Genomic DNA, 27,305 nt, shown 5'->3' on the forward strand with positions numbered 1-27,305 from the left:
ATGAGTTTGGAAATAAAGTAAATCATTGTTTTATTCACTAACATGAAATAAGTGTAAATATTTACATTAAAGTTTCTGTTAAAATAGTAACATAAATTTCTTAGAACCTATCTAAGGCCCACAGAAATCACTGGAACAGCTCTAGCAAATCTTATGGTCTTTGGAAAGGGACAGAAATTTGCTTAATAGATTAGTAGGATCAAACCACTTATCACTTGATAGATGATTCGGATAGCTCAAGCTGATTTGATTTCTTCCACATTGACGCACATGGTGGCACAGTAAAATGCATCCTGTTAGGGTTTCCCATTGCACATCTTCTGAAAAAAAATGACTCTGTTAGGCGTTCCTCCATCTCTTCTTCAGATAACTGGTAAACACATGCAGGACTGCTTCTTGAAGTCTGTCACTGTGGAATACCCATAAAGGGACAAACTGCAGGACACATGCCTTCAGAATAATCAAACAAAGAAATTACAAAGGCAAAGGGTTATAGGAACGTCTTGAAAGAAATTAACTGGGTGTTCAGAAAGGTCATAAAAAATAGTAAATGCAAAAGCTTTTACTTTATATTTTCAGTAGGTATGTTTCTTTTAGAGGGAAATGTTCATTCCTCTCAGTTTTCAGCAAATCTGTTCTCTTCCCTACACTTTCATTAAATACTCATCATTAACAGCTGCCATGTATAAATATTTATTCTATTTTATTAGTTTGGTATCCTAAGGAAATTATATTTATGTGATAGCACAGTCTGTTTTTATGTCCTTTCCCTTCTCCCCAGAAATAACTTTTGAATCTGCTGGCCAATTTCTGTAAAGGAGTAGGGGTCTCAGAAATATTCCTAATAGGGTCATGAAAACAGGCAGCTGGAGAAAGGATAAAGACTAACCAGATATCAAACTGAGCTCAACGCAATACACAAAAGCAGAGAAAACCACATTGTGCTGATACCACTGTGCTTTACTCGTGCATTCCTCCCTTTATAGTTTACTGGTGCTGTATTAGCCTTAATAACCAGTTCACTGTTTCGCATTTGATGTCCAAACTTAAGTTGTCTGAAATCAGTCAAAGGAAACCTCTGAGCTTGGTTCAGCCTTTGGGACCCATTTACACGCTATCAAATTCAATTACCAGCATTTCATGGGCTAGACATCCAAAAACCTCATCTCCAAAGGTGACATAATCCAGTGATTCACTAACAAAGTCTTCTGCCGTCTTTGTAATAAGACCAGGTCTTTGGTACATCGTCATTGGAGTAGAAACACTGTAAGGAGCCACTACCTAAAATAAGAAATCATAATAACAGTCTCATGTCATCTAAGACTTAGATAAGGCCATTCACTCTCCAGAATCCTACAGCATCTGACAAATGGTAACAGATATTTGCAATGGATTAAGGCACTATGGTGGAATAGCTAATGGTACTCTGGTGGAATAAGGAAAAAAGCCTGCACACAGGGAAAAGATTTGACAGGGTCACCCAGCACTTTACCAAGGACAGCCACCCTGTGCAGATTTAGGCATCTCATATTCTTGAAGAATTTGTTAAAATGAAGGCAAATATGGCAAGATATAGCATCACCTGTATGATAATTCCCTTTGCCTTATACTCTGCTTGTAGTGCTTTGGAGAAAGTCCTTATAAATGCCTAGAATACAATAAAACAAAATAATATTGTCATAGGGAACAAAGTACTTTCATATATGCTCACAAATACGGTGAGAAAAGGTCCTTAACAAAAATGGCCAAGCATCATACAACCTAAGGCACGGTGCAGTGGTGAAGAACATAGAAATGAACTTTTCAAGACACAGTTTCTGCTGGTGCACATGAGCAATGGCAAGATTGACTGTTTATCTGCACCAGAAAAGATAAAGCCTGGCATTGGCGCAAGCCAGACATGAAATAAATGCTACTGCAGGCTGTACTGAAAGCTTTGTCGCATTTCTGAAAATGCAGAGATAAAAATTCCTGAATCCTATTTATTCTAGCTGTTTTTTCACGTGGCTCTCATCTCTGGCTGACGCCTACCCTCCCAGTTCAAGGCTTATTGTTTCTCACTACTATTTCACTCTGCGGCAATAAGCAGCAGAGTGTAATACAACTCATACTTCCAATGTATGGAAGGCTATTTGTAGGCTATTAGAATAGCCTACAAATATGAATTTCAAAGTCATGTATTTGGGGAGTTTTGTAGCTTCAGACTTTAGGGTTTATTTTTCTAATTTTTTCTTCACACCACAAAGGGTACACACACACTGAATTCTTAGTGTAAAAGTTGAGTTTCTTTTAAGACTAATTTTAGGAGTTAGATCTTTGAGAAATATTCAGAAAGTTGACAACATTTTATCACTCCTTGGAATAAGAAATACAAAAGTCCTACTAAGGAGAAAAAAAGGACTGTTTCAAAGCCATTATTTGACAGGTCTTACAATTTAAACACCAACAGTGTAATGGTATTTCATGAAATATCAATATGCTGACAAATAAAATAGTTTCTTTTCAGGGCATTGCAAAAGAAGTCCATTTAAAAAGAAACAAAGGTAAAAGCCAATAATGAAAAAAATCAAAATAATACAACCAAGGTATCACTTTGAAATAACATGAACTAAACTTTTTAAAGGAACTAAAATCGTCTGGTTTGAATGTAGTTCAAGTTCTGAGTAATGAGAAAATTATCTTAAAAATAGAAAAAGGAAATGGAAAACTAGAATTTCTTACCAAGAATAACTATCTTTTTCTTACCAAGCTGAACTTTAGGTATGTGCAAACAAGTATTATCAGAATTTTTAATTTGGAGCAAACCTGAGCTGAGCAAGTTGCTTTTGGAGTTTCAATAAAAATCACTCACTCATTTTTATGAGCTCTGGGGCCTTAATTCGAAGTCAAACAACTCACCACCCACCTACCAGGAATTATATTCTTGGTTCCATAAGCAAAATCTAGCACCTTTGTTCATCTATAGTTTTGAGTGAGCTATCTAAGCCAGCCTAGCAAATATCATCACTTCCCAGAAGGAGGACAGATTGTCAGCACTGTTATAACACTATTTAATGAAGCGTAAAAATCTTCCAGTGATCAGACACACCTTCAACTGATTTTGTTTACATAGTTTCACTGAATCTTAATTCTCAGCTAGTGCTAATTTACATCGCCTGATTATTTCAGTGGAGCAACGCTGATTTATGTTCTGAAAACCTGCCCTATATGGCCGATACAAGGACTTTGCTGAACACTTGATGGGGATTTCTTTATAAAGCAATGTGAATGACTTACCTTAGAAGCTGAGTACATTGTGTACAATGGACAAGGGAAAGTACCCAGACCAGAAGACAGATTCAGAATAAGACCTTTTTGTCTGAAATTTAATTTAAACAGTTACATTCAGTTTACATTTGACAGTGTTATAGTGAAACCCTGCACAAGTTGAAAATAACTTTTTTCTCCCAGAAGGCATAGCTCTGCTATTATACTGTAGACTACACTTTCAAAAGACCCAATTTTTATGGTTTAGTTAGGTGCAATTAAGTCTAAACCAGCTAGGAATAATGTCAGAAGTGAAATTTAAATGCCTAGTGCAATGAGAACCATGGGAACATTGTACATGCTATTGTACATCTAAAAGAGCAAAAACTGCCATCAGAGGAAAGATTTTATGCTCCTAAGTAATTGGTTGGTCCCCTTTGCTCATTAGCCAGCACATTCTTTTTCCTGCTCCATGCATCTGTTGTTTTAGCTTCCCTATTCACAACTCCCTGTACAAATCAGGAAAAACAATTCATTCTGCAACAACCAGGAAAAAAACAAACCAAAACAATTAAACAGTAAGAGCTTATTTTCTTGCCAAAACAAAAAGGATGCACTGTCCTCTAAAATGCAGTAGTTAACACTGTTTTTCTAGAAGCCCCATCTGAAGACCTTCACTTCTGGTTTAGACCTCCATGCCTAACACACACATTGTATTAAAAGGAGAAAGAGATCCTTAATTGCATAGCTGAATTGATCTCTTTGATGTAGTACAGGTATTCCCAGAGTTTTAAAATAATTATTCCAAGTACAGCTACCACTCTCAGAAGAACAAGACAATATACTCAAATGTCCTTTCTGGTCCAATTAGACCCTTCACATGCCATTTTATTTCTGCCACACTTGCGTGTTTTTATTGGACACAGGCCTATGTTTTATATTTTCTGTCTTGTTCTACAGTTGACTGAGAATTTGTGGCAGTTACTGTCCTTCATTCACAGAGCACTGACAGCAACAGAAGAAAACCTTACTGATTGATATTCTGTAATGTGCAGAAGTTAATAATAAAAAAGCACAGATACCACTGAATAAACCAGAGGAAGCAGCTAAGACCTATTGAAAGTTCTGGAAAAAATATTTTTACCTTGTCTCCATTTGTTTCAAAATTAGTTTTGTCATCTGTAAGACAAATGTGTTAAAAATTATATCCGTTCTCTCTCTTTCTGATTGTGTTTTTCAACTGATCTTGTTTTATTCATAAGACTTCCACTTGCTCAACCATGGCCATATGTATACAGCTCTAATAGCTGAACTGTGGCACATTCAAAGATTTTGAGAACATTTCAGAAATGCTAATGGCCTACAAATCATCTGAGTTGTCAAAAATAAAAAATCCAAAGGTTAGTCTTCTAAGTAGTGAAAGTTTTATGCTTAATCAAAGCTTTTCAACAGTATCTGAATTTTGTCATTTTTCAGGACTATATCATAACTGTAAGGAGCAAGTCAACTTCACAGTGTTGCATTTTCACTTCTGTCTCTACCTGGATCAGAAATATCAGAAAATAAAGGATAGAAAACATTTTTTTCTGTTACCAAAGAAAGCTTTAGGATATTGCCAATTATGTAATCATCCATTCTTATTTTAAGCATGCCTGTGATTTTTAAAATGCAATTCAATTACATTTTTAGGTAAGAAATCTGTTTTTCTTTGTTGTATTTGAGGAATATTATTGATAGTAAGCCTAACTCCCTAGGGGAATTCATATTCATACTACAGACTTTTTATAAAAACATGGATAATGTATGAATCTTCTCAGGATAAGAGTGTGACTTAACTTGTAAAGGGCAGTAGTGAGAAGTTGTGCAAAAGAATGATGCAGTTTGATTCAGTCCTTGTTATCTCCCTATTTTTTTGAGTACTGTCACTGTGCACAACAGGGTAGTGGGAGTAGAATGGGGTTCACAAGCTTTATTTTCAGAAAAGATGACAATGCAGATAAGTCACATCAGCTTGGGTGAAGGGAAATTTCCAAGTAAAGTGGAAAACATGGGAAAATGTCCTGCTTTTGCAGTGCAGAAAAGTCTCACTGGCATCTGTGGGAGCCAGGAATACCTGGAGCTCAGGCATCCCACTGCAAGAAGTGGTGAGCAGGATCTTAGCAAGAATCAAGGCAAGGAGGAGGGAAAAAAAACCCAAACAGATTTAAAGATGATTTAGCACTGGTTAGGAGCATGCTCTCTTCTTTGTGTTTTGGAGGAAGGTGAATGAAACACTGAAAAGGACATGGTTGCAGCCATGAGGGAAAGCAATCCCCAGGCACTGGTGGAGCAGAAGTTCTTGATTTGGAGGTATGTGTAAGGTGGGAAATAATAAAGGGAGAACCCTTTTATATCCAGATTGAGAGGGTACAAAATGTTTGCCTTATTTTGTGAGGCATATATACATAGCTTTCACATATTGCAGATATTTCTCTTCTTTTGACATATAAATAGAATAAAACTTAGGAGCAGAAAGTTCATCAAACTAGCCCATAGAAGAATTTGTTTCAATTGACTGATATTACATGATTTATTATTTGAAGTGATTAAGCAGCAGTACAGATTTGAGATGTAAAGTTTGCTAGCCGAAGAAAGATGAACATCTGTTGATAATTTTCACGTCGTGTTTAGAAAGACATTAGCCAAGGCTGAGATGAACTACAAGGCTCTTGTTCTGCTCTTGTTCATGTTAACATGCTGCTTGCAAACAGCAGAGCAATACAAATTTTAATCGGAGGGGAAAAGCATGAAATAGTACCTGTTCTTGTAAGGGAAGTAGCCAACCAAAATTAAAAATAAGAGGTGGCAATGCAGAACTGGGAGTCAACTCCTTAAGTTTCTGTCCTGCACTTGTACAAAAAACTTTTAACAGAACAGAATTGTGTCAAAAAAAGGCACATACAGTACAAAAAGTCAAACTGCAGATCTTCCTGTCCTGAAGATTTTGATTCTGGAACAAATCTCCCCGTTTCTAAAAAACAACATGTTTTTGCAAAATGTTTCAGCGGCCGTGTAACGATGTGTCTCAATCAAGCAACTGTGTTAAAATGTTTCCAGTCAGCGCTGAGCAAAATACATCATTGGCAGTAGAAACAGATGGGGTCCTTAAAGTGTTGGTGATATTCCTGCTGAAAATTACTGTCTGTGGATAAATTAAATGAATATACACAGGAAAGATAGTTGGTCATGCTTGTGTGGGACTAATTTTTTTTCGGAAAAAAATAATTACAGATGTAACATAGATTTGAGTGTGTCACATACCTTTATAACAGAAATAACGTTGCAGTTGATGAGGCCCTGCAGGAAGCAAGACAACAGTAAGTTCATAGTTAACTTCAGAGAGTTTGTAGCTTATCTAGGTAACAAAGCTAGCAATTCCAACTGAGAAACTTTCTAGCAAGGCCCCTGCTTTTAGAGCTGCTTTGCTTGCCTCCCTCACCACTGACAGTACCTATGATGAGGGATTTTCAAAGGCAGGTGAGCCCTAATTCATTTTGTTTTAAACATGGCTTTGAAATCTGCTTTGCACCCGTCTGACTCCATGCCCTCCAATTTGCCCAGCCAGATCTTTGCACATGGCGAAGCCTGGAAGGCTGGTGCCCAGGCAGTGACGGCACCGCCAAACCGAGCTGGATGCAAACTCACAGCAAATTACAGAAGTCACAGAGCCACATACTTAAGCAATGGTATTCTGAAGTAAGTTTTAACAATAGTAGCAAGAACCCAAGGCTTCAGCTGTAGCTGTGGCCAGGCTCGACCCTGTTACACCACGCGTGAGCAGCAAGCCGGAGAGGCTGCTGATCCCTGCTACAAGCAGGCCAGCCGTGCTCGCCCCTCTGTTGCGGAGTGCTTGCTGCAATGTAGCTGAAATCTACTTTCTTTTTCTCTTGTAAGCTCTTCTGAGCATTAAAACTGAATCAAATTATGATCCTTCGGGCCCAGTTCTTTTCCTCCTCAGCTGCACAGTTAAATAGGTGCTGACTGTAGCAGGGGCAGAATCTGTCTCTTGTAAGTAGAGCTACAGTTTCCAGTTGTTATATTGGAAGTAGAAACCCACAGAGTAATCCTACCTCATCTATGTCTGGTCCATTAAGGAAACGACACGGAAGAGGATTATGAAGCATTCCAACATTGTTAACTAATCAAAGGAAACATAAGGATAAGAAGCAAATCTAGACAAAGTGCATAGTTCAACTAGTTAAACAAATGGCTTCTCCTTGAGACACAGAAGCTTTTGAGCTCTGTATGAAGAGAAATGATGTTTAGCATCGAGTCTTGCTCTTACTAAAGTCATCAGTACTGATCACTACTGACTTCAGGGAACAGAAAAACTGTCTGTTGCTACAGTTTTGGGTTTTGTTTTTTTTTTTTTGTTTGTGTTTTGTTTTTGTTATTTCATTTGTTTCACTATAAAAAGGATTATTTTCTTTTTAAAAAAACACAACAGAACTTCCCAAAAAAACCCACATTTTCATTGTTGCTGTGTAGATTGTACCAGTTAATGTCAGACACAGGCTCATTTCAGATTGAATAAAAGAATTGCACACAGCTGTAAAGCAACCAATAGTGAAAATTAATTCCTTGAGGCCAAACAGGGAAGAAGTCACCCTGTAAGCTGGATACTGCTTATAAAGCAGCAGAAAAGGTTTCACAGTAAAGAAGCCACTGTGCAGAGAAACAGGAAGCCTTTGGAGAATCTTAATTCACTTTTAAAATTTCTTAATGATAACAAATGCTCAAATGCATTACACAGCTGTATGCTTGGTCTTGAGTGTTGGCTAACAAGTTGTTATGACACATCATTTATACAATTCTCTGTTTAATACACTGCAGTCATAAAATACTCTTCAATTAACAGACCTTATTGACTCACCCAGAACACCAATATCCAAGCCTTGTAGACTTTTTTCGATATTCTCATATATTGAACTTTTGGTGAAATCAGCTTGTATAACCTTCACCTTTTGACCTGTGGCCTGCTCTGTAGTTAAGGAGAAAAAAAAAAAAAGCCACCATAAAACCCCTTTGCCTCTACTCAGAGAGAGGGAGAGCTGTAATTAAGTAATGAGAGAAACAATCAGATGTCTCATTTAGTAATGTCTGCTGTACAGTAAGCAATTGATTCAACTTTCTTGCTTTAAGAAAAATCAAAAGACAAGCAAAACACTCTCATTGTACCCAGTTGTTTTCAAGGAAATGACCTGGCAAATAGGATGACTTTATGCCCTGAAATCTATGAAAGTTCCCTTACAAATTCTAAACACCATTTGGTCCTTGAGCAAGACAAATACCCCAGAAATAAACAACCCAGGACTTCTTCTCCTGGTTATCATAATATTTACAAATTAACACTGTCAGCATATGTTAGACAAGTGAATGTGGGTGCCAGATCTTCTACATAAGCACAGTTTTTCAGAAACTGTTTTAAAGTGTTTTCACTTATAAGATGAACATTTTAACAAGCAGAGTTTATCTTTTCATGCAGGAGGAGGGAAAAAACCAGGGCTGGATGTGATGCAGTATTTTCTGCATTATTTTCAAACAATTCCTCTCCTGTTTTGACATTTGCACTCCCATAGACTGAACCTTCCCCAGGATTTTGCGGGACTAAAAGGCATTAAAGGGAGGGTACAGCTTGAATTTTACAAGGTCAATTTACACAGAAGGGAAAGGGAAATGTGTGTGATTTTTCCAGTGTCATTGCTATGCCGGAGTGAAGCCCAGCTGTACATTACCATCTTTCTCAGCAGTTGATTTATTGCTGTTCATATTTTCAATGAAGTTTCATGAGGAAAAGAGGTAAAGGCTCTTATTTTCTCATTTTAAAGGAAAGGTTCTTCTTTAAAGGGGCCCAGTAAGGTCTCTTCTAACTAGATGTTCACGTTGTAAATTCTTGCTACTAAACCTGCTTTCAAGTTTTATGGGCAACCTGAAATCCAGATGAAGTTTGCTGAAAAAGTGACAAGTGAAGCTTGGAAATGTCAGTAGACGATTGGATTGCAGGCTCGCCGCAAGCAGCAGGAATTCAGATGCACATTGATGGCAGAAAGTCTGCTTTCAGTCCTGTTTGGGAAACTGTCTGCACTTATTTGGAGCCTCATTTTTTCATACAGGCGATAGGGAGCATTGTCTCAAATAGGAATCAGACTTGCTAATTTCTACCCAGAAATCTTGCCTCCACCCTTGTGTACACTCAGAATTTAGGAAGAGGCCTTGCACCAGCTCCTGCAGGAGAGAAAGGCTGGCAGAAAGCTGGCTTTGCATCCAGCAGGCCGTTTTGCAACAAAACAGGGCCTGAGTTGCCAGCTTAGAGGATGTTATTCCCTCCCGGTTGTTCCCTCCTTGCTGCACTGCAAGTCTCAACCACTTCAAGCTACCCAAGTAATACAAGTGCTCTGAGGAAACAGCAGATGCTCTCACTCCCGATCTGAAACACAGCCTGTGTCTCGTGTGCGGTTTTAGAGGACATCTGTCTCTGCAACAGAAGAAAGGGGGAAGGAGTGCCCTTTTTCTTGCCCTTTTTCCAAACTGCAGTTGTGTGTATGAAAGGGATGAAACACCCTTTGAACCTTCAACCTATAAAAGCAACTCTAGTGGCAAATGACCCCCTAGTGCTCCCCGGCTGGGGGAACGGTACAACTGTAAAGAAAAGGACATTGTGAGTGTGAATGCAGTGAAGGGAAAGAACAGAGCAACAGCTGGAGCAGACACCTACAGCGACCTTCTGATTGAAGAGCTCTATAAACAAAACGAGATGGTCTTAAAAAGTGCAGTGATGTTGTGGACATCTTTCTTGCGGGCAATAAGAAGGGCAGCCAAAACTAGAGCAACATAAAAATGAGGATCAAACAAACCATTTGGACTTTCTCTGCATCCCCTTGTCTGTACAAAACTGTACTGCTGCAACCAGCACTGTCAGCCAACACACAAGTCCTCCAGATGGCTTTTCTCTGTTTCATTTAAGAACAAAACAATATATTAAAAACCAATAAAACTATCATGCTGATAAATGAATTATCCAGGGATAGCTCTTCAGAAAATGATAATAATTCTGCAAACGAGAGAGCCAAAAAATAATTTCCAATGTTTCTTATGTCTCTCCCTCTCTGTGACAAAGATTTATGACAGTCTTTGAAGACACAAGCCATTCCAACTCTTTTTAAAAGTCCTAAGAATGCCAGGAGCAAAAAACCTATGTTTTCAAACATTAGGACAGGTTATTGTGTTTTTAAAAAAAAAAACGAAGATAAAACAAATTTAAGGAAAATTAAAAACTTGAACTGAGTTGTTTAAGCCAATGTGTTATAAAAAGTATCATTAAGAAGGATACATCTAACTCCTCCTGACCTCAGATCACTTGGGAATCCCACTTGTCAGATAGGGTAATGTGCTGCCTTCTGAAATTCTCCAAGAGGAGAATAAATCAGGATGAAGCATGAAGTTGGTTAGGATGTGCAGTCTGCCAGAAGCTCTGTTCTTCTGTTTAGAGAGTTATGAAGACCTTCTGAAACCCTGAGGTAGCAAAATGCATGCCTGAGCGACAGAAGAGCTGATGTCTGTAGAAAGAGGAGACCCTTTTGAGCACTATAGCAAAATTTGAATATGAAAAGAGAAGCACGCAGGCTAAGATGGCATTCGTATTCAGTGGGAATTTCCAGAGAGCAGAGTAAAATCATAAGTTACTTTAACAACAGAAAGAGGTTTAAAAAAAGATTTAAGACTAGGGAGAAATAGAAAAAATTCTGTTAGTATAAACATTTGAAAGTCTTTTGGAGAAAATCATCACCTCAAAAATTGAGTTTCATAAATGACAGGAAAATAGAGAAGAATCAAAAAGAATGAGTGTAAAAGCAGAACTGCCAAAGGTGATACAAGACACCAGAGAACACAGACTCAGTGAACAAAAAGCCATGTGAATTGTCACTGGTTACCAGAGTACCCAGAACATCAGTCAAGGCCCTGAAGTGCTCTGTTGTGTAGTAGTGCAATTGGGAAAACAGCCTAGAGCAATAATGCTTTACCTCAAGTGATCAGCAAGACACAACAGGCATCTGTGACAGCCTTTGATGATGAAGGAAGGGTGCGCCAAGTGAGTTGCTTTATGCTAGTCAGTGATCTCAGCTTGTTACCTGCTTAGCTCTTGGAGCTAGCTCTGGAAGGAGAAGCGGCAAAGGACACAGCAGAGCAGGCTGGAAACTGAACCTGCAGCAGGAGGGACAGCTAAATGACCAAGCACCTGTACAGGTCTAGTACAGGGAGCAAGACACATTTGGTTCTTGACAATTCTATGGGGTGATTTTTATGTTCACTGCTTTATTCTGTACTAACAGACACGACTTCATCAAACCCGAATTCACGAACTGCATGCTCAGCTAGTCTTTAACTGCTGTACCCGTATTTTCTACTGCGTTCTGAGGACCACACACCTTATCTTTCCTTAACTACAGAACTGTTTCTTCTCAAAAAAAAAAAAAACAAAAACAAAAACAAAAACCCCAAAACTAAAAGAACTAAAACCCAAAAAACTCCACGCTTCTTGTGAATAATTTTTATGTCTTACAGAAGTGGCTTTTGTTCGTTTGGCATTCACAGCTAAACAGTACAGACCCTGCTCATACAAACAGACCCTAAAGTGCAACTTTTCAATCAGGACCTGTCTCTGTCTGTACAGCTTGCTTAAGAAGAAACAAAAAAGCAGTAACGTTAGTAGCATTCCATCATTTGTAATCTCCTGGTTTTAGGGTTTTATCAATGTTTCACAATCACAATACTAATTGTGTTAAATGAGCAGTGTACCTGGTGTAATGATCCTTTCTGCCTGCCCTCCACAAGACTAACCGTGTTATCTTCCATCTCGTTCTAAAAGAGCCTTCCTGTCAGAGTGGATGGAAATCTGGCTTTCAATTACAGTGCTTCTTTAGAGAAATGTTTTTCTTATGGTGGATTTCTGTCTGCTACAGCTCGGAGAGCTATTCCCAGGCACACCCATGGCCTATGGAACGCTTCAAAAGCCAAGCACTGAGGTTTGTGGAATTATACATACTTTAGATTGCTTTCATTGACATTATTCAGTATCCAAACTGAATGCGACAGTATGATTAGGTAAATAATATTGTCAGATTGAAAAGGGAGGCAAATCTTTTAATGATGGTGTTCAACTGATTGGAAAAAGATACATGGTGTAGCTGTTAAGAAAAAGGAAACGAGTTATGTGTCCAGTCCTATAACAAATTTATGCAGCCTACAGTAAACTTCTTGTCTCTCTGTGCCTTAATCTCATTGCATGTTAGTTCAGGGCAATGATAACTGCTTGGAGCGAGATACTGTTTGTTTAAGCAGTTTAGAAAGAAAAAGTCAGTGAGAATTAGGAAATTTAGAAAACAGAAAAATCATTCTGGTTAAGTTTCTGCTTCATTTTTAGTTTCTGTTGTTTATTTACTCACATAAAATCACCGTAAGTTTAACTTCTTCAATGACTGCTTAGCTTAAGTTCAGTAAAGCCTGAGTCTGCAAATTGGAATCAGTGGATCATTTCCAAAGTTTAACATAAGCCCACATTCAGAGGTCCCTGCAGATTTTCGTGGCCTCCAGATCAGATACTGTGCGCCTTCCATCATTGTATATTCCTCTCCTTCCTTTTGTTTGTGCCATCTACTTATTGTTATGTGCTCATTTCCAACCTGACACAATAAGTAACACATGAGTCACTCCAAGCTTCAGCCAAAACCTGCTGAAAACAATTGAAAGATCTCACTGGGATTTGCCAACAATTTCAGCAAGCTTTGGGAAACCTCTTTATGTCCAGAACCCAGCTGAACATGGCACAAAAACCTGATCAGTGGAGGCTGAGCTCCTGGGCTCACACCACCCACCTACCTCCCCACACCTTGGATTACACGGATAGCGCTGCTGCAGGAAGGGAAGATTCCCCACATGTGAAAAGTTACGGGCCACTTTTGCACAAGGCATAGGATTGTTTGTAGGCTGCCTCAGCAGCACCTTTCAGGACACAGCAAGTCGTTCTTTAAGTGTTGCTACACAACTCAGCACAGTACGGCCTCAATTAGGAAGGGGGCCTGTGGATGGCCTTGTAATAAATCATAGTGCAAAGGAATTTACAGTATGTTATCCTTCTGGGCTCCACCACTTTTTTTTCTTTATCTAGCTATGTTAGTCTCAGGAATCTTATTGTTTTCATTTTTTCCTTCTGATTATATTTTACAATACAAAGAAGTTCTAAAAACTCCTTAGCCTTTTTTTTTTCCCTCAGGTTTCCACTATTTTAATTGTTTAACATTTAGCTGCCAAGAAATGCAACGATGACACATAATTCCCACAGAAGTTAATTTTTTATGGCTGTTTACTTAAGAGAGGCTAGCGTAGGTGATAGTCACATTGGTCTCACGGACATGGCTGCTTATGCAGAGTATTCAGGGAGTTGGTGCTTTCCTGCTCCAATACTCCTTACTTCCCAGGGGAAAACAAGTCTATCCTTGGAAGCAAGGAGATGGAAAGGCAAACTGGATAGAAAATTCCAGAGTCTAATTCTTGATTTCGGTAGCTGCAGGTTCAGAAGTTTCAGGCTTTTTCACCCACTTCAAGTTTGCCACTTCCCTGAGAGGTGAGCTGCTCTCTCTGCAGATAAGGACCCTGGACGTGATACTCTGACAGAGTCCTCCTTCTGACAGAGGTGTAGTCTTGGAGGGACACATGCCTAACACAGGAACCTGTGAGCCAAGGGATCTGGTAGATAGAAGCCATGAACAGAAAAAGAGACCGTGGGAAGAATAACCTTGATTTCAGCAATCTTTAAAGTTAATGGAGGATATAAACTCATTTGACTCCAAAAGAAATCCTAAGCGCCAATCTTAATGTGTTTAAACAAGCCATTCCCTGCAGTAAATGGCTAATTTCCTTTGAAGAAAAGAAAAGGAACATTAATTCTAAAGACACACTATTTAACTGCTTTATCAAAAGCCAAATATAAATTGAAAACCTTAAAAACGGTACATTTATTTGATTTTTACTCCTCTGCTACGTTCCAAGAACTAACCTAAAGGTAACTTTTCTATCTCAAGCATAAAATGTTTCATAGATTCCTCTGGCAACTCTAGTATTGTATCTCCTTTTAAGGGCTACTGAAGCCAGTAAAGAACTCACGTTCACATTTTTTATCCAACCTATTGCACTGTTTGAATTATAGCATGCATTTTTAAAGCCATCCATGACCAGAAAGGTTCATGCAACACTGTAACACCAGAAATTACTTGTACTACTGGAGCAATACCTGGGGCTGTATCTGTAGCAATATCTGGAACCCTACTGTACTAGACACTCTACTGGGGAAAGAGACCTCCAGATCCCTGTAAAGCCAACCTGCTAAACAGGAAGATACGTTCAAGACAAACACTTACCCACTTCAGAGGCTGCTCTCTGCAGTTTTTCAAGAGTTCTGCTTATCATGACTACATTTAATCCACGTTTTGCCAGCTACAAAAGAGCAATATAAAAGTTGTTGGAATACAGTAAAACGACAAGGATCTTTACAATTCTTCCAGTTTTGAAAAAAAAAAACAATTATGGATTTTTAAAAATTGCTTTCATTCACCTGCCACCTGCCTAGTGGGAAGACAGCGATATTAAAACCAGGCCAAACAATATTCAGGCTTCTATCAGCCTTCCAAAACATCTCCTTCGCCATATAATCTTGACCCTTACAAGAAAAATACACTGGACAACAATCAAATGCCAATAATATGAACAGATATAAATAATTTGAGCCAATTTCAAATGAATTAAAGTCTGCAGAGAGTGAAAGCAATAGGACACTTTCCAGAAACACATTTTTATTTTGACTTGGATTTGCTAGGCCAAATATGTTGATGACTTCCTAGTCATTTTACATCAGGTCCCACCCTCACATTTTTTCATCCTGAGGAAGATTAAGCATATTGAAGGCTCAAGGGTCTGAAAGGATTTGGATTTGATACATATTTTTTAATACAATAAAATCTCATGCAGGTCAGATGGATAAAATTTAACTTTTTTTTTCATTAGAAGTAAACTGAAAAAAAACCCAAACAACTAAGGAAAAAAGGTGAAGTCCATGCATAAAAATTCAAAATACAGTCACACAAACATACATCTACAAAGATGTCAGCAATAGTTGAAGTTTATAGCTGCAAACACAGTTTAACTCAGCAGTCTGTTTATAGTCAGTTTGGTATTACCACGTGCAAAACAAATGCAGAACAAATAGAGAACAGTTTTCTTCTGTTTTCCCAAGGCCTTCCATTCCCATCAGTTAAAGAGTTTTAGGCAAAGCTTGAGAGAGAAGCATGGACCCAGCTTGCAAAGCGAAGTTATTAACAAGCGGAAGCTGAATAGAATTTTGTGTATAAAGAAAGGAAAGATAAAGCTGAAACTAGAAAAATGCCCATGAGAGGATGGAGAAAGAGAGCTAAATTAGTCAGCACAAAAGATAAAGCCAACATCATCTGAAAGTACTAGGTTTGCTTAGAAGAAGAAACTAGCTGGTGAAGCCCACACCCTGGAGACTCATTCATTTCCATAGCTGACTACTGGCAAAGCTTTCTCCTCAAACCTGTTTGAAGGAAACAGTTTGCCCTGATGGACTCTTCTGAAACAATGCCGAGAATGTTAAGGAGTAAGGAATTTTGTTCAAAAATTTGCTATGTGGAGAGTAAAAGGGGCAGACCATCTATTAAATGCATCAGCCACAACCATTTGCATTTTCAGCACAAAGACTATGCTGACAGTTCTGTGCTTTCGGAGACCCTCTCACGTAACTGACAGGTGGTCCAAAGAGACCTGCACAGACTTAGACACTCGGGCACTCCGAAAGCTTATTTTAAGGGCTCCATTTCAAGTTCTCAGGAAGAGAACTCTAATTGCCTACATACTGGCAGATTTCCCTTTGCCCACAATGAGCTTGACTCAAGCCCTTTCTAGCTGGAGACATGGTCTCAGTTTCCATGGTCACTTGCTGCTTTCTGCCATTTAGGGGTATCCAGATGGGGATTATTTTAATTTTCGTGCCTCCACACCCAAAACCAAATATCAGCCATGTCATACAAAGAATAAAAACAAAGTTCTGCTTCACTAGGCTTCTCCATATCACCTCAGCTATGTCTTTGTATTTCATTTGGTAGAAAAATCCCTCCTAAAACCTAAATAAAAAATTATTCCTGTCACTAAGGTTGGATTGTATTTCAGCTAAAAGCACATGTTTGTGGCAATCTTCTAAAACTGTTAACCGTCAGGTGAGAGGAATCTCCCTTGCTTCTGTGTACCAGACTAACCACAAGTATCAGGCTGTACCAGCCCTTTCTGAAGGCAAAAGAGGTCACACACCTGACTACTTTTTTATTTGTTTGTTTGTTTCCTCACTCACACTGAAAAAGTCCATCCTTATCAGAAATAGGTTTTGTAGGACACTGTAACCACTTGAGGGTTCAAATGCACCCTCAAGAAAGCAAAAGAAGGTGTGCTTATTAAATAATTTCCTGGCCATCCACAGCAAAGGTTAAATCAGTTTTAACACTACCACATTTCAAATAAAGGCAACTTTTAGGGCAGACGTCTTTAGCACAAAGAATTTTCTTGAAACGAAAAGGCTTTGACGGCGAGGACGGCATTTCCCCTCGCCGTTCAGAAAAGCGCTGGCTCCCAGCAGTGGCGTGCGAACCTGCTTGTGTTAGGAAACCCTGACCCCCAGTGGCACAGAGCGAAAATGCTCCTGAACCTCAGGCTGATAAAATGTTTGTGACAACGTAGCGTTTAGAAATGGGGCTAATAATGAAGAAAGATCAAGCACGATCTGCACTCTGGCATCTCACAAACTCGTTGTTAAAAAGTTTAAAACAATATTAAACTGATATAAAGTCACTCTGCATTTTCCAGCACATTTTCCAGCTCAATCTGGAATGACAGATAAAGCTTCTTGAAAAAGAAGACACAGGGGTTAGATTAAAATAATGCATGTAACTACTACAAGTAAACTGACAAATTGATTATACTCTACATGGATCATTAGAGAATATTATTTAAAATACCTAATAATGCTTTATGGAACCTGTACCTGCCTACCATACATTTCTACCCACTGTGAAAGAGATGTTTCTCTCTTATCCAGGATTCTCCTGATATGGCCTCAGTGCCTCCACCCTTTTCTTTTCTTGACTGGAGTTCAGACCTGTAAGGTCTCTATGATTCAAATCTGTAAACCCTTTCAACCCCAGCAGGCCAGGACTGAGACAACAGGAGAGAAGGATCCTGCAAGCTTTCTGCTAGCTCTGCACCTGGGAAACACAAGTAGAAAAGCGTCATTTCCAGGAATAAATCCAGGACCAAGTGGAGAAATTAGACTACATATGCAACTGGAGCAGGAAAACTCAGATCACATTTAGCTTGTATTATATTGCTGGTAATACTACGCACAGTTTCAGGAAATGAAAAAAAAAAGGTTTAAGATATGAGAAACTCTTGTATTAATAAATGAATACAGTGCTCATCTCAAAATGGTCTGTTAAAACATGGATTTAGACACAAGCACCAGCCTGACTTACAAGAGAGTTACAAACTATTAGCAATAACAAAAATGGTCACCATGTGAGTCACCAGCATTCTGTTTGCACCCTAACATCAGATGAGAAGTGTGAAGAGCTAAACCGTAAGTCTTAGAGTCCATAAACCCAGTAGGTTTGAGGTGCTAAGCCAGTAACAGATGCTAAAGCACGTCTGCAGTTACCTCATCAGAAAAACAGAACAAACAAGACTGCAACAGCACCTGAAATGCTAACAGATGACTAGAGATGTGATAGCCTACAGCACACTCACAGTTGACTTACTTTCGTTCCTTGTCTGGTGAGTCTAACCCCATCAGCCCAAGAACTAATGGATCAAATCTAACAGAAACCTGGCTTTTGAAAGAAGTATAGCAAGCTAGATCCAAAATCCCAGTACTCTGACATCACAGCAGTCTGTTAAAAAGTTGGGCTCTTCACCTTCAAGAAGGCCAGTCATTCAAAATCATCCTGACGGGCTAGAAACACAGCCAGAGCCTTTGTGAAAGCCTGGACTCTCACGCAGACGAGGATAAGCTCAAGTTGTATGTGTGTTTGCCTCTCAACACAAGCTCAAAAAATGAAAAGGAAAATAATTTGTTCTGACAAATCTGTGTCCTGGCATCAACAAAGCAGTATTCTGAGATCTCACAGCTGCTGGACTCTTCCCACAGCTCTGGTCTGCTCTTGAGCTTTGCGGAGACCTGCATTTAGCCATAAACCTTGGAAACAAGGGTCCTGAACAAGTAAGTATTGTAATCTTGCCCTGGACCTCAGTCTGCTGGGTTTTACCCATGAACCACCTACTGAGATTTCCACATAAAACACCAAACAGAGAGAGCCACATCACACTAGCCTTCCAAAACACACGAACTGCTCTCCTTATTCTCCTATACCATATACTACCAACAAGTATCAAGCACTTACATAGGTTTGTGATTCATTATTAGCCCATGCCTGAGCTTAGGATGTCAGAAAGAGAACCATCAGTTAGTGTCAGAGCTCAAACTCTAGAAGAACAGAGACTGTGGCCATCAAACAAGGCTTGCCTTCACATTGGCCTGTAACGCTAGAGGGACCTATGCCAGAAGAATATCAGAGAATTCTGTACTCTGACACCAGACCAGCAAGACAGTAGTGCTGAGCCAGAAACTCCAAAGGTACACAGACATTAAAACAGCAGGGTCAGATTTATTTACCCACAAGCCACACAAAAGTGTGTGCTTCAACCTCAGCCAGCAAGATGACGTGCCAAGCTATGAGCTCATGTGGTGTGGGCTTGGGATCTGACCCACAGAGCAGTAGCTGAGCACAGCTTCAATCACAGGGACCACCTGGGGAGGAAGATACGTCTCAGCATGGATAAAGATGGCTCTCAGTCAGCCCACAAAAGCCAAAAATATTGAACAAATGTTCCACAAAATCTTGCCAGTTCCAGCCAAGTTTAAAAAAAAAAATACAGTAATTGTTTTATTTTTTTTCTCACGGTGTAAAGCAGCAATTCTCATGCAATAACTGGCCTTTTAAATGAGATTTACTCTTGCATAAACCATATAGCACAAAGGAAGCAGAACACTGACAGAGGCTCTGATCTAGACGTTCACAGGTGCCTCCAGCCTTCATGGGGATAAAATATCACCAGGTGCTCACAGACAAGGTTAGTTCAGTAAAGTGCATATGCACATGACTACACCCGGAGGCACGTCCCTAAATAAATGTTTAAGCATTTCTGATGTTTCATCTCCTGTCTTGATCCCATCCCATTCCCCCCTGGCCTAAGCATTCATCAGACCTTTCCCTTTTGCTCATCACTACAGCAACTCAGTGAGCAGACAGAAGGCAACATTTTCCCTTCTTTCCCACAGGAGAGCTTGTGATCTTTATCACAGCTACACCAAATATTAAACTATAATAGCTGGTACGTGTCTTTGTGCTTCCTACATTCAATGCACTTCCAAAAGCAGTTACTGTATTGCCACTCCCAGGAATGAAAATCACGAGGTAGGGGCTTAAACAGTACATATGCTTAAACACTAGCTTAAAAATCTTGTAATTTAATTCAAAAGCCAACTCATTTTCCTTCCCTCTGAGATATATTTTATAATTGATGTGCAGAAGGCATCACATCTAAGCTCTTGCATATTACAGGCTGCTAATTTTCATGTGGTCACTTCAGCTCTGAAGAAAACAATTCATGTTTCATTGCTGTTTAGCTTCTAGAAAGGGAGCCAGTTTTGAACAGAGATACCAAAATCTATTGTTCAGTCACTATCACTAATAGCAAGGCTGGTACAAGATGGTACAAGGCCACCCTGCCTTCGGCGTTGATTAGCACGGGTCAAGAGAGGGGGGACTGCTGTAGTGAATCTGCACGGCAGCAGCTACAAGGTCAGCACAGCTCTCCTCCTGCCAGCTCCTAGAGCCACCAATTCTTAATTAAGCTGTTAGGTTTCCTTACATTTTCCGTAACATTCACTTTATATTAATTTGCACTGATTTCTCCTTTACTTGTTGTTTGAGATACATCTTCAAAAATGTATTTGCAAGTGTAAAGGCTAGAAATGTACATTTTGTGTGTTAATGCTGGACCACGCCACTGAAATTCAAAAAGCAGATAAGCTGTAAAACTGTGTAAAAAGGGGCAACATAGGCAACTTCCTACCCTGGACAGACAATATGGAATTTTTTGATTACTCAGTGTTTCTATTTTATTTCCTTCGGTCTGATCAGACCGTTGAAGCATGAATAACTTTCCTCTGAAATGCAGTATCAGTATTCCTTCAGAACTTGATTAATGTTACTCTGCATATACAGAGAAGAAGGATTAGTACCATATTTGTCACAGTGGCTTTGAATTCTAGAATAATTTTACTAACTTGCAATAGTAAACTTAAGGGTTAAGTAACCTGTCTTACCTCAAAGGAATACGCTTTTCCAAGCCCATCTCCTGCTCCTGTGACCACTGGAGAAAGTAAAAAGAAGAATCAAGATTACATGTGTAGCTCTGCTTTAACCTGTTCTTTCTTAAATTCTTTAATATTCATCATTCGTATTTCCTGAACACTGCAGCCTAAATGCTTTTATTGAAGCACAGAATCAACGTGTTTAAAAATGCTTCCTTCTGACTTTTTCATCTTTTTGTTACTTCATTTAGCATATTTTATCTTCAAAGAAAATCTCTCCCCACAGTGACCTATCCGATGCAATAGGTAATTATTACTCTCATTTTTGATGGGGAGACACTCAGCAACAAGTCAATTGCCTATGAGGTGACAGAATTTCTTCCCTATATGTATTTTCACAAGTTCTGCTTTGTCAGTCTTCCACTTTTATGCTGCTTGCAGGATGGCAGGCAATAAAGACTAACCAGTAACTGAAGCTGATACAACATTTTCTCACAGAAGAAATCTGTATGTAAGGAAACATCACAGCAAACTTACCACCGTCTATAAAGTGTTCTTCCTTCAGAGCTGTCTTATTCATTTTACCTTTAGATTTAGTGTTACTAGGAAAGTAAACAAGTGTTGGCATTTGTGAAGTTTTGTACATTTGTAAAAAATTGTAAATTTGTAAAAAATTGTAAATTTGTAAAAAATTGTAAATTTGTAAAAAATTGTAAATTTGTAAAAGCTTACTTTTAAATTGTAATTTGTAAAAACTTTAAATGTTATGCAAACAAACACTAAAGAGAACTATAGAAAGAAAATCCTTATGACCTTAGAAATAAAGAAGAAATAAATAAAGTAGGAAAGCACTAATGCAATTCCAAGGTAAAACTGGTGATTTTTCAGAGCAAAACTGAAAATAAGTCAGTATTTTAAAAATCTGGATTAAGAACTTCTAAATCACAAGAGACACTGCAGAAGCCACGTGATTTTGAATGGTTAGGTTCGTTGCCAACAAAAGAGCAATTACTCTGTCATTTCACAGAGAAAAGAGATCCCTCAGTGAAGCAGATGTGGATCTTTAGCTCTCTAGCAGACCTGCAGATGAAAAGCAAAAGTCTGTTGGAAAACAAGCCTCCACCTCCCAACTTTAATTTTCATGATTCTCGGTATCTCATGTGCCACGTGACGCAGCAAATCATCCAAGCCTTATGAACTCCACTGCGTCCAGAAGACTATGTTTATAAAAGGACAGAGCATAAAAGGTCCACTGAAGGAAACAAGCCTCAGCCTTCAGTTGAAACAAGGATTTGACACAGAAAGCTCTATGCACTGCTCGTCATCTCACACACAGAGCAGAGGTCCTTGCCTCACTTAGTTCAAAATGAGACCTACATATTGCTTCAGAAGCAGCTGGTATTCAGGCAGGTCTTCTGCAAAGGGATGGATTTCATTTCTTATTAATCCACTGTGAGACGTGCTTATTAAACACACACTCAATCCAGACACATCAAGTCTAGTTTGAGGGAAAGGAAAGAAGCATGAGAGACTGTTCAGGTCACTCATTAACAAGATGCCACCATCAGTGACATCTGTAGCCCAGGAACTCAGACATTGTAGTACCCGTCCATTCTTGCTTAATACTGATAACCTGACGAGCTTAAGAAAAACATCAGTGATCAGTAGGAAGGTGTTTATTAAACATTTCTGTTATTTTATGAGAATATCTAATATTTTTAAAGAAGTACTGCCAAGTTGCAGCCTTTGAAGTTTCTAGGTTGTAGTAGATTTGGCTCGTTAATGATATCATTAAGGATAGGTCACCAATTCAGAAAAAAAAACAGACTGGAGCAAAGTCACCAGGAATAAAGAAAAGTTGCTTTGAAGAGTGGAGACCATATGCTAGACATAAACTAGTCACTTCACGTATCAGGAAACTGAGGTTATAGGCAATGCTATTAAAACTAAAGCATTTGCAGTAGAGAAAAAACAACAGAAGTAGCAATGGGGAGAGAATTCACATCAATACACCAGGTGCATGAGCTGTTACCAGTTTGACTATTTTTCTGTTCTCCCCAAGTACACAAAACCTTTAGGCTCAGAAAACCAACATTAGTAGGATAATACAAAAAGAAATCAAGCAAACTACACCTCCTGGAAACTGTGTTTTGTTCTGAAGGGACAGGGTAAGGAAATGCAGGGAAATTAGCAACGTAATAACCCATCACTCAGTTACAAGAAGGAGGTGAGGAAGTTTCCTTTACCTGCCCATTCTCCCAGCGATGGAAAGAAAGTCTGAGGCAAAGCACTCCAGGTATGTGGGAAAATGTATTTCATAAATCTGATGCATTTTACCAGAGTACAGAGACAGATCAAACCCCCCAAAAGAGCAAGGAGTTGATGCTGGAACGCTTCCATGGCGAGTGAAGGCAGTGAGCTACTATGAATCAGTTGCTTTCTCTGCAGGCAATACCTCTTTCCAGCATGCTGCTAGTCTCTGAGCCCTGCCAGAGAAGTGACAAGTCTAATCAAACCACGTGGTTTTCTTTTTCCAAGCAATGCCCAGGGTTGTGATTAGAGTAACATCTCTACTTCACACTCAGACTTGTAAACTACTGAAGTAATCCAAACTAAACAATGATTTCTGGTGCTTGCTTCAGAGAAAAGGTTTCGTTCCTTTTCTGGAAGCTACCCAAGAACAAAAAGAAAAAAAATATTTTTATTGCCATTGTTTAGGATTCATAGAGACTAAAGATGAGTCTAAACCAAAACTCTGGATAAGAATGCCCCAAACTTTGGTGATAACACACATTGGCACTACTTCAGACAGCCCTGAATAGTTAAACTCCAGCCCAGACACTTCCAGGGCAAGTTCACACTGAACTTGTGTGGAGGCCAGAAAAATAGATTTATCTACAAATTCAAAGACAAAATAATGAAAGGTTACTAAAGTCACCTAGTTATTTCTGTACAGAGAAAGCAATATTACTTAACTTTTCAAAGAGCTTTCTGAAAAGAGGTTAATATCATTCCATCAATTTTACAAATGGTGCAATTATGGCATGAACAAGTGCAGTCATCTATTAAAAAGGAAAAGGACTTTCAGCTTTTCTGAACAAATTATGTTTGGACTAGTATTAAAGCTGAGGACATGCCTTAAGGGGAAAAAACGCTTACAAAAACAGTTATCTCACTGCAAGATAAGAATAACTAAATGAAATTCAGACTTCAAATGATTTTTAAAAAATTTAAAAGTTAACATATAGACTTTCTCAGCAAAGGCACAGAAACAACCTTCACTCTTCTTTGTAGTGGCAACTTCAAACATTATTAATTTTTGAAAGATCAGCTGAAACTGGAGAAGAGGAACACTGATGCTTAAACATGCACTTAGCATAAATTAAAATAAATTTTGACTGTATATTTTAATTACATTCTTCCACATTTAACACAAATAATCTTTAAAATTTAACCTAAACCTGACCCTCAGAAATCTTCAACTAAAAAGCAGCAATATATGTCAAGTGTCACATTACTGACACCTTCAGCCAGAAAACCACAATATGCAGACATGTCACAGACTAAAGATGATGTCTGAATCACCGAGGAATGTACCACTAACTGTACCTGTAACAGGAAGGTATAAAAACCATTATTGTCTCAGCTTAACAACAACTCAGTTTCCCCACACATAAGCTCTCTTAAAATTTCAGCATAATTACTGTTTTCTATATTGTAACACCTCTTATTTTAACCCATGAGTAAGGACAGACTTTAAAAGATCTAAATATTAAATTTAAAGAAATATTTACATACAATCACAAATTCCTCAAAGAATCACTCACTTATTCATGGAATACTTCAAATACTTCAACAAGTTGCACTGTGTTCTTCATATGCAACAACTATGCTTAACAACTCCTTCGAATAAAAAAGAAACAAACACACTTTTATTTGATGATGGAGTCAAAACGCAAACTTCCACAGCTGCCAGTCTTTTCTTTTGCACTTCCAGTTCCGCCCAGGCTCCCTTGACATATTCTGTTCTGGAGGCTAGCAATGAGGCTGAGGTATGACTACAGTACTTCACGGGCCTCATATCTGTAAATCAGGCTGAGTTACTGAGAGGAAAAATAAAAAATTCTTATAAATGTGAAGAATCCCTCATTCAGACCAGTCTGTTTCTTTTCTGAGGTATTGCTTCTCTGACTTGCACAGGAATCATTGCAAGAACCTTAGACATTGCATGGTTAGAAAGCTTCTTTGGGTGACCACTGTACTTTTTCACTCTTAATCTGATTCCATTACAGTTAGCCCACTGCTAAGCAACCTCTATGTAAGAGTACGAACAGATGAATGTACAGTGCAGTATTTCTTTCCAATACAGCTGCCTTTTAAACTTTCTATGTTCTCTTGTAAACACACCTTGTCACCTGTAGAACTTGAAAAGTTTTTAAAATATTGGACTGACTTCTGAAAATCAAGTTCTGTATCTAGCAGCACATAACCACAAGACTCCTCTGTGAGGACATGTGACTTTCAGAAGTCAATTCAGTATTTCTTAAAACTAGCTTACTTAATAATTCTTTTAAATATATATTCTGAAGACTAATGTTTTCTCTAACAATTTTTACCATTTTTGCAAAAGAATAAAAAGAAAATGAGATCTCATACAGCAAATAAGTAATCTAGTTCTATAATTGTTTTAGTATTTCATCAAGCTAATACGAAATCTATAGAAAAACAGGGTTAGGACTATCTACAGATGTATCCTAAGAGAAATCAGTTCTAAATTACCACTTTGTTAACTGAAAGACACAGTTACTGATGTTCTGAAAGAAATAGCCATTTCCATAATTGCCTAAATTCTAACATGAGAGTTGTGCTGGGGTGCCCTCATATTCCCAGAGTTTCAACCAGCAAATTTACTGGAATCAGTATTATCTCCACAGATAGAGGAAAATAGTAAATGACTGAAGCTGAGTTGCTTTGTGAAAGGATGCAAGCACTTGCAAGTCCTTCTAGGTAATACCTACTTTTGGTTATTCCTAAATTTATATTTTAAATTATTCTGAGTAATACTATCATAAAGACTGTAGCAATGAGGCCTGTATTTTAAATGAGAAGTCTAAGTCTGAAGGAGTTAAAAAACTTGACATGAACAATGAATTAAATAAAATCACTCCCCCTACAGTACAGAATGAACTAATCAAACTACCTCAAGTACAGTACAGCAGTTCAACATATAGAAAGCAAGTATTTGTGCTATCCATGTCTGCTTGAAAGCATTTAACGTGTCCATCCACACACACACACAAAAAAAGGAAAAAACTTGTTAAAACTATAATCTGCATCTCTTTATTTATAAAAGGTACAGCAAAACATCAATTAATTAAATGCATACAGTAGCTGTTCCTTTGTGGGAACTACATCTTATTTATTAAGTGCCATTATGTGTCCATTCATATTGCAATCAAATGGCTCTCATAATCTTTTCAGAACTAACGAAAGTTTTCCAACGCCCTGTCCCACTGCAGAAAGATGGGGTTCAATAATTAGGATTCTGGAGGTAGAGATGATCTGGAGAAAGAGCGGTTCTATAAGAATACACTCAAAAAATATCAAAGGCTTTTTAAGGATAAAGGAAATATTTAAAAACAGAAGATCCCTCTAAAATGTTTGCAGCAACCTCTTCCCTTTCCAGCTCTTCTACAGGTAGAAAATGAAAGTCACATCTCTCAGCCAACTGTAAGAAACTGGATAGCCCTGACTTCTGTTTCTGCTTTGACTGTGCCCTTAAGTTCCACTTCTAATATCTGCAGTCACTCCTCCTCTTGCCAATCAAATCCAAGCAGGCAGTGGGCCACCCAGTCATTCCCTGAAGCTTCTGGTGTGAGCTACTCGCAGGTTTCTCAGATCTAATCCAGTCCAGTCATTCACGTGTTACACACAGAGCAATATTTTACAGATTTAGCTGTATTTTAATTCAAGCAGAGATAAAATAAGTCATTAGATCAGCCTGGTTCCATGTCATGGTCTTCCAAAATCTTCTTTTGATTTGATTACTTAAAAAAAATCCTGGCTTGTACTTGCAGGCGGTTGAAAACTTCAACAAGATTAATTACTCTGCTGTCCTCCAGCGCCGCAATGCTTCTACAGTGTTTTAAGGATTAACACTACCTCCTCAGAGACACAGGTAAGCATTATCAACTGTATTTTCAGAAAAGGAAATAAATATACAGACCAGTGCCATTATTGTCCCAGACGATAACCCAAACAATCAAATTCCAGACCTTTGTTTTTGCCACTGGATCAGCCTTGCCCACTGTAGCAACCCCTTGGGCTTCTTATGATTCCTTACGCTGAATTTTAAGCATAAACTAGTACCAGATAAGCTTTCACTGCATATTTAAGACACAAGAAGACACAGATCCTTTCCCCTCATTTAAACACAAGTTAGTCTTCCTCATATCAATTAGCTTCCCCTCTTGTAGTTTGTATACAGTAGCATTACTTCTCTGCAGCATTAAAATGTAATTATAGAAAAAAT

At 38.5% G+C, this 27,305-nt stretch overlaps 2 protein-coding genes across 3 annotated transcripts in view; both read right to left on the reverse strand.

Annotated features, from left to right (window-relative positions):
• On the reverse strand, nucleotides 1–24,828 carry HSD17B3 (hydroxysteroid 17-beta dehydrogenase 3). The gene is made up of 12 exons (XM_086769800.1): nucleotides 24,704–24,828; nucleotides 20,786–20,832; nucleotides 20,533–20,672; nucleotides 14,700–14,775; nucleotides 8,159–8,266; nucleotides 7,356–7,423; nucleotides 6,547–6,582; nucleotides 4,391–4,425; nucleotides 3,277–3,358; nucleotides 1,583–1,648; nucleotides 1,132–1,281; nucleotides 1–450 (listed from the first exon to the last, which is right to left on the reverse strand). The coding sequence occupies exons 3-12, from the start codon at nucleotides 20,611–20,613 to the stop codon at nucleotides 340–342; spliced, it is 813 nt and encodes a 270-aa protein (XP_086625926.1). The 5' UTR covers nucleotides 20,614–20,672; nucleotides 20,786–20,832; nucleotides 24,704–24,828; the 3' UTR covers nucleotides 1–339.
• SLC35D2 (solute carrier family 35 member D2) overlaps nucleotides 24,761–27,305 on the reverse strand; it is a 24,445-nt gene continuing 21,900 nt past the window's right edge. For both annotated transcript variants that reach the window (XM_086769798.1, XM_086769795.1), the window contains one exon: nucleotides 24,761–24,876. In XM_086769798.1, the coding sequence (XP_086625924.1) occupies nucleotides 24,874–24,876 (3 nt within the window). In that variant the 3' untranslated portion in view covers nucleotides 24,761–24,873. The remainder of the gene's footprint in view (nucleotides 24,877–27,305) is intronic.

The sequence above is a fragment of the Chlamydotis macqueenii genome, chromosome Z (genome assembly GCF_036417535.1).
Source record: "Chlamydotis macqueenii isolate bChlMac1 chromosome Z, bChlMac1.mat, whole genome shotgun sequence".
Taxonomy (NCBI): domain Eukaryota; kingdom Metazoa; phylum Chordata; class Aves; order Otidiformes; family Otididae; genus Chlamydotis; species Chlamydotis macqueenii.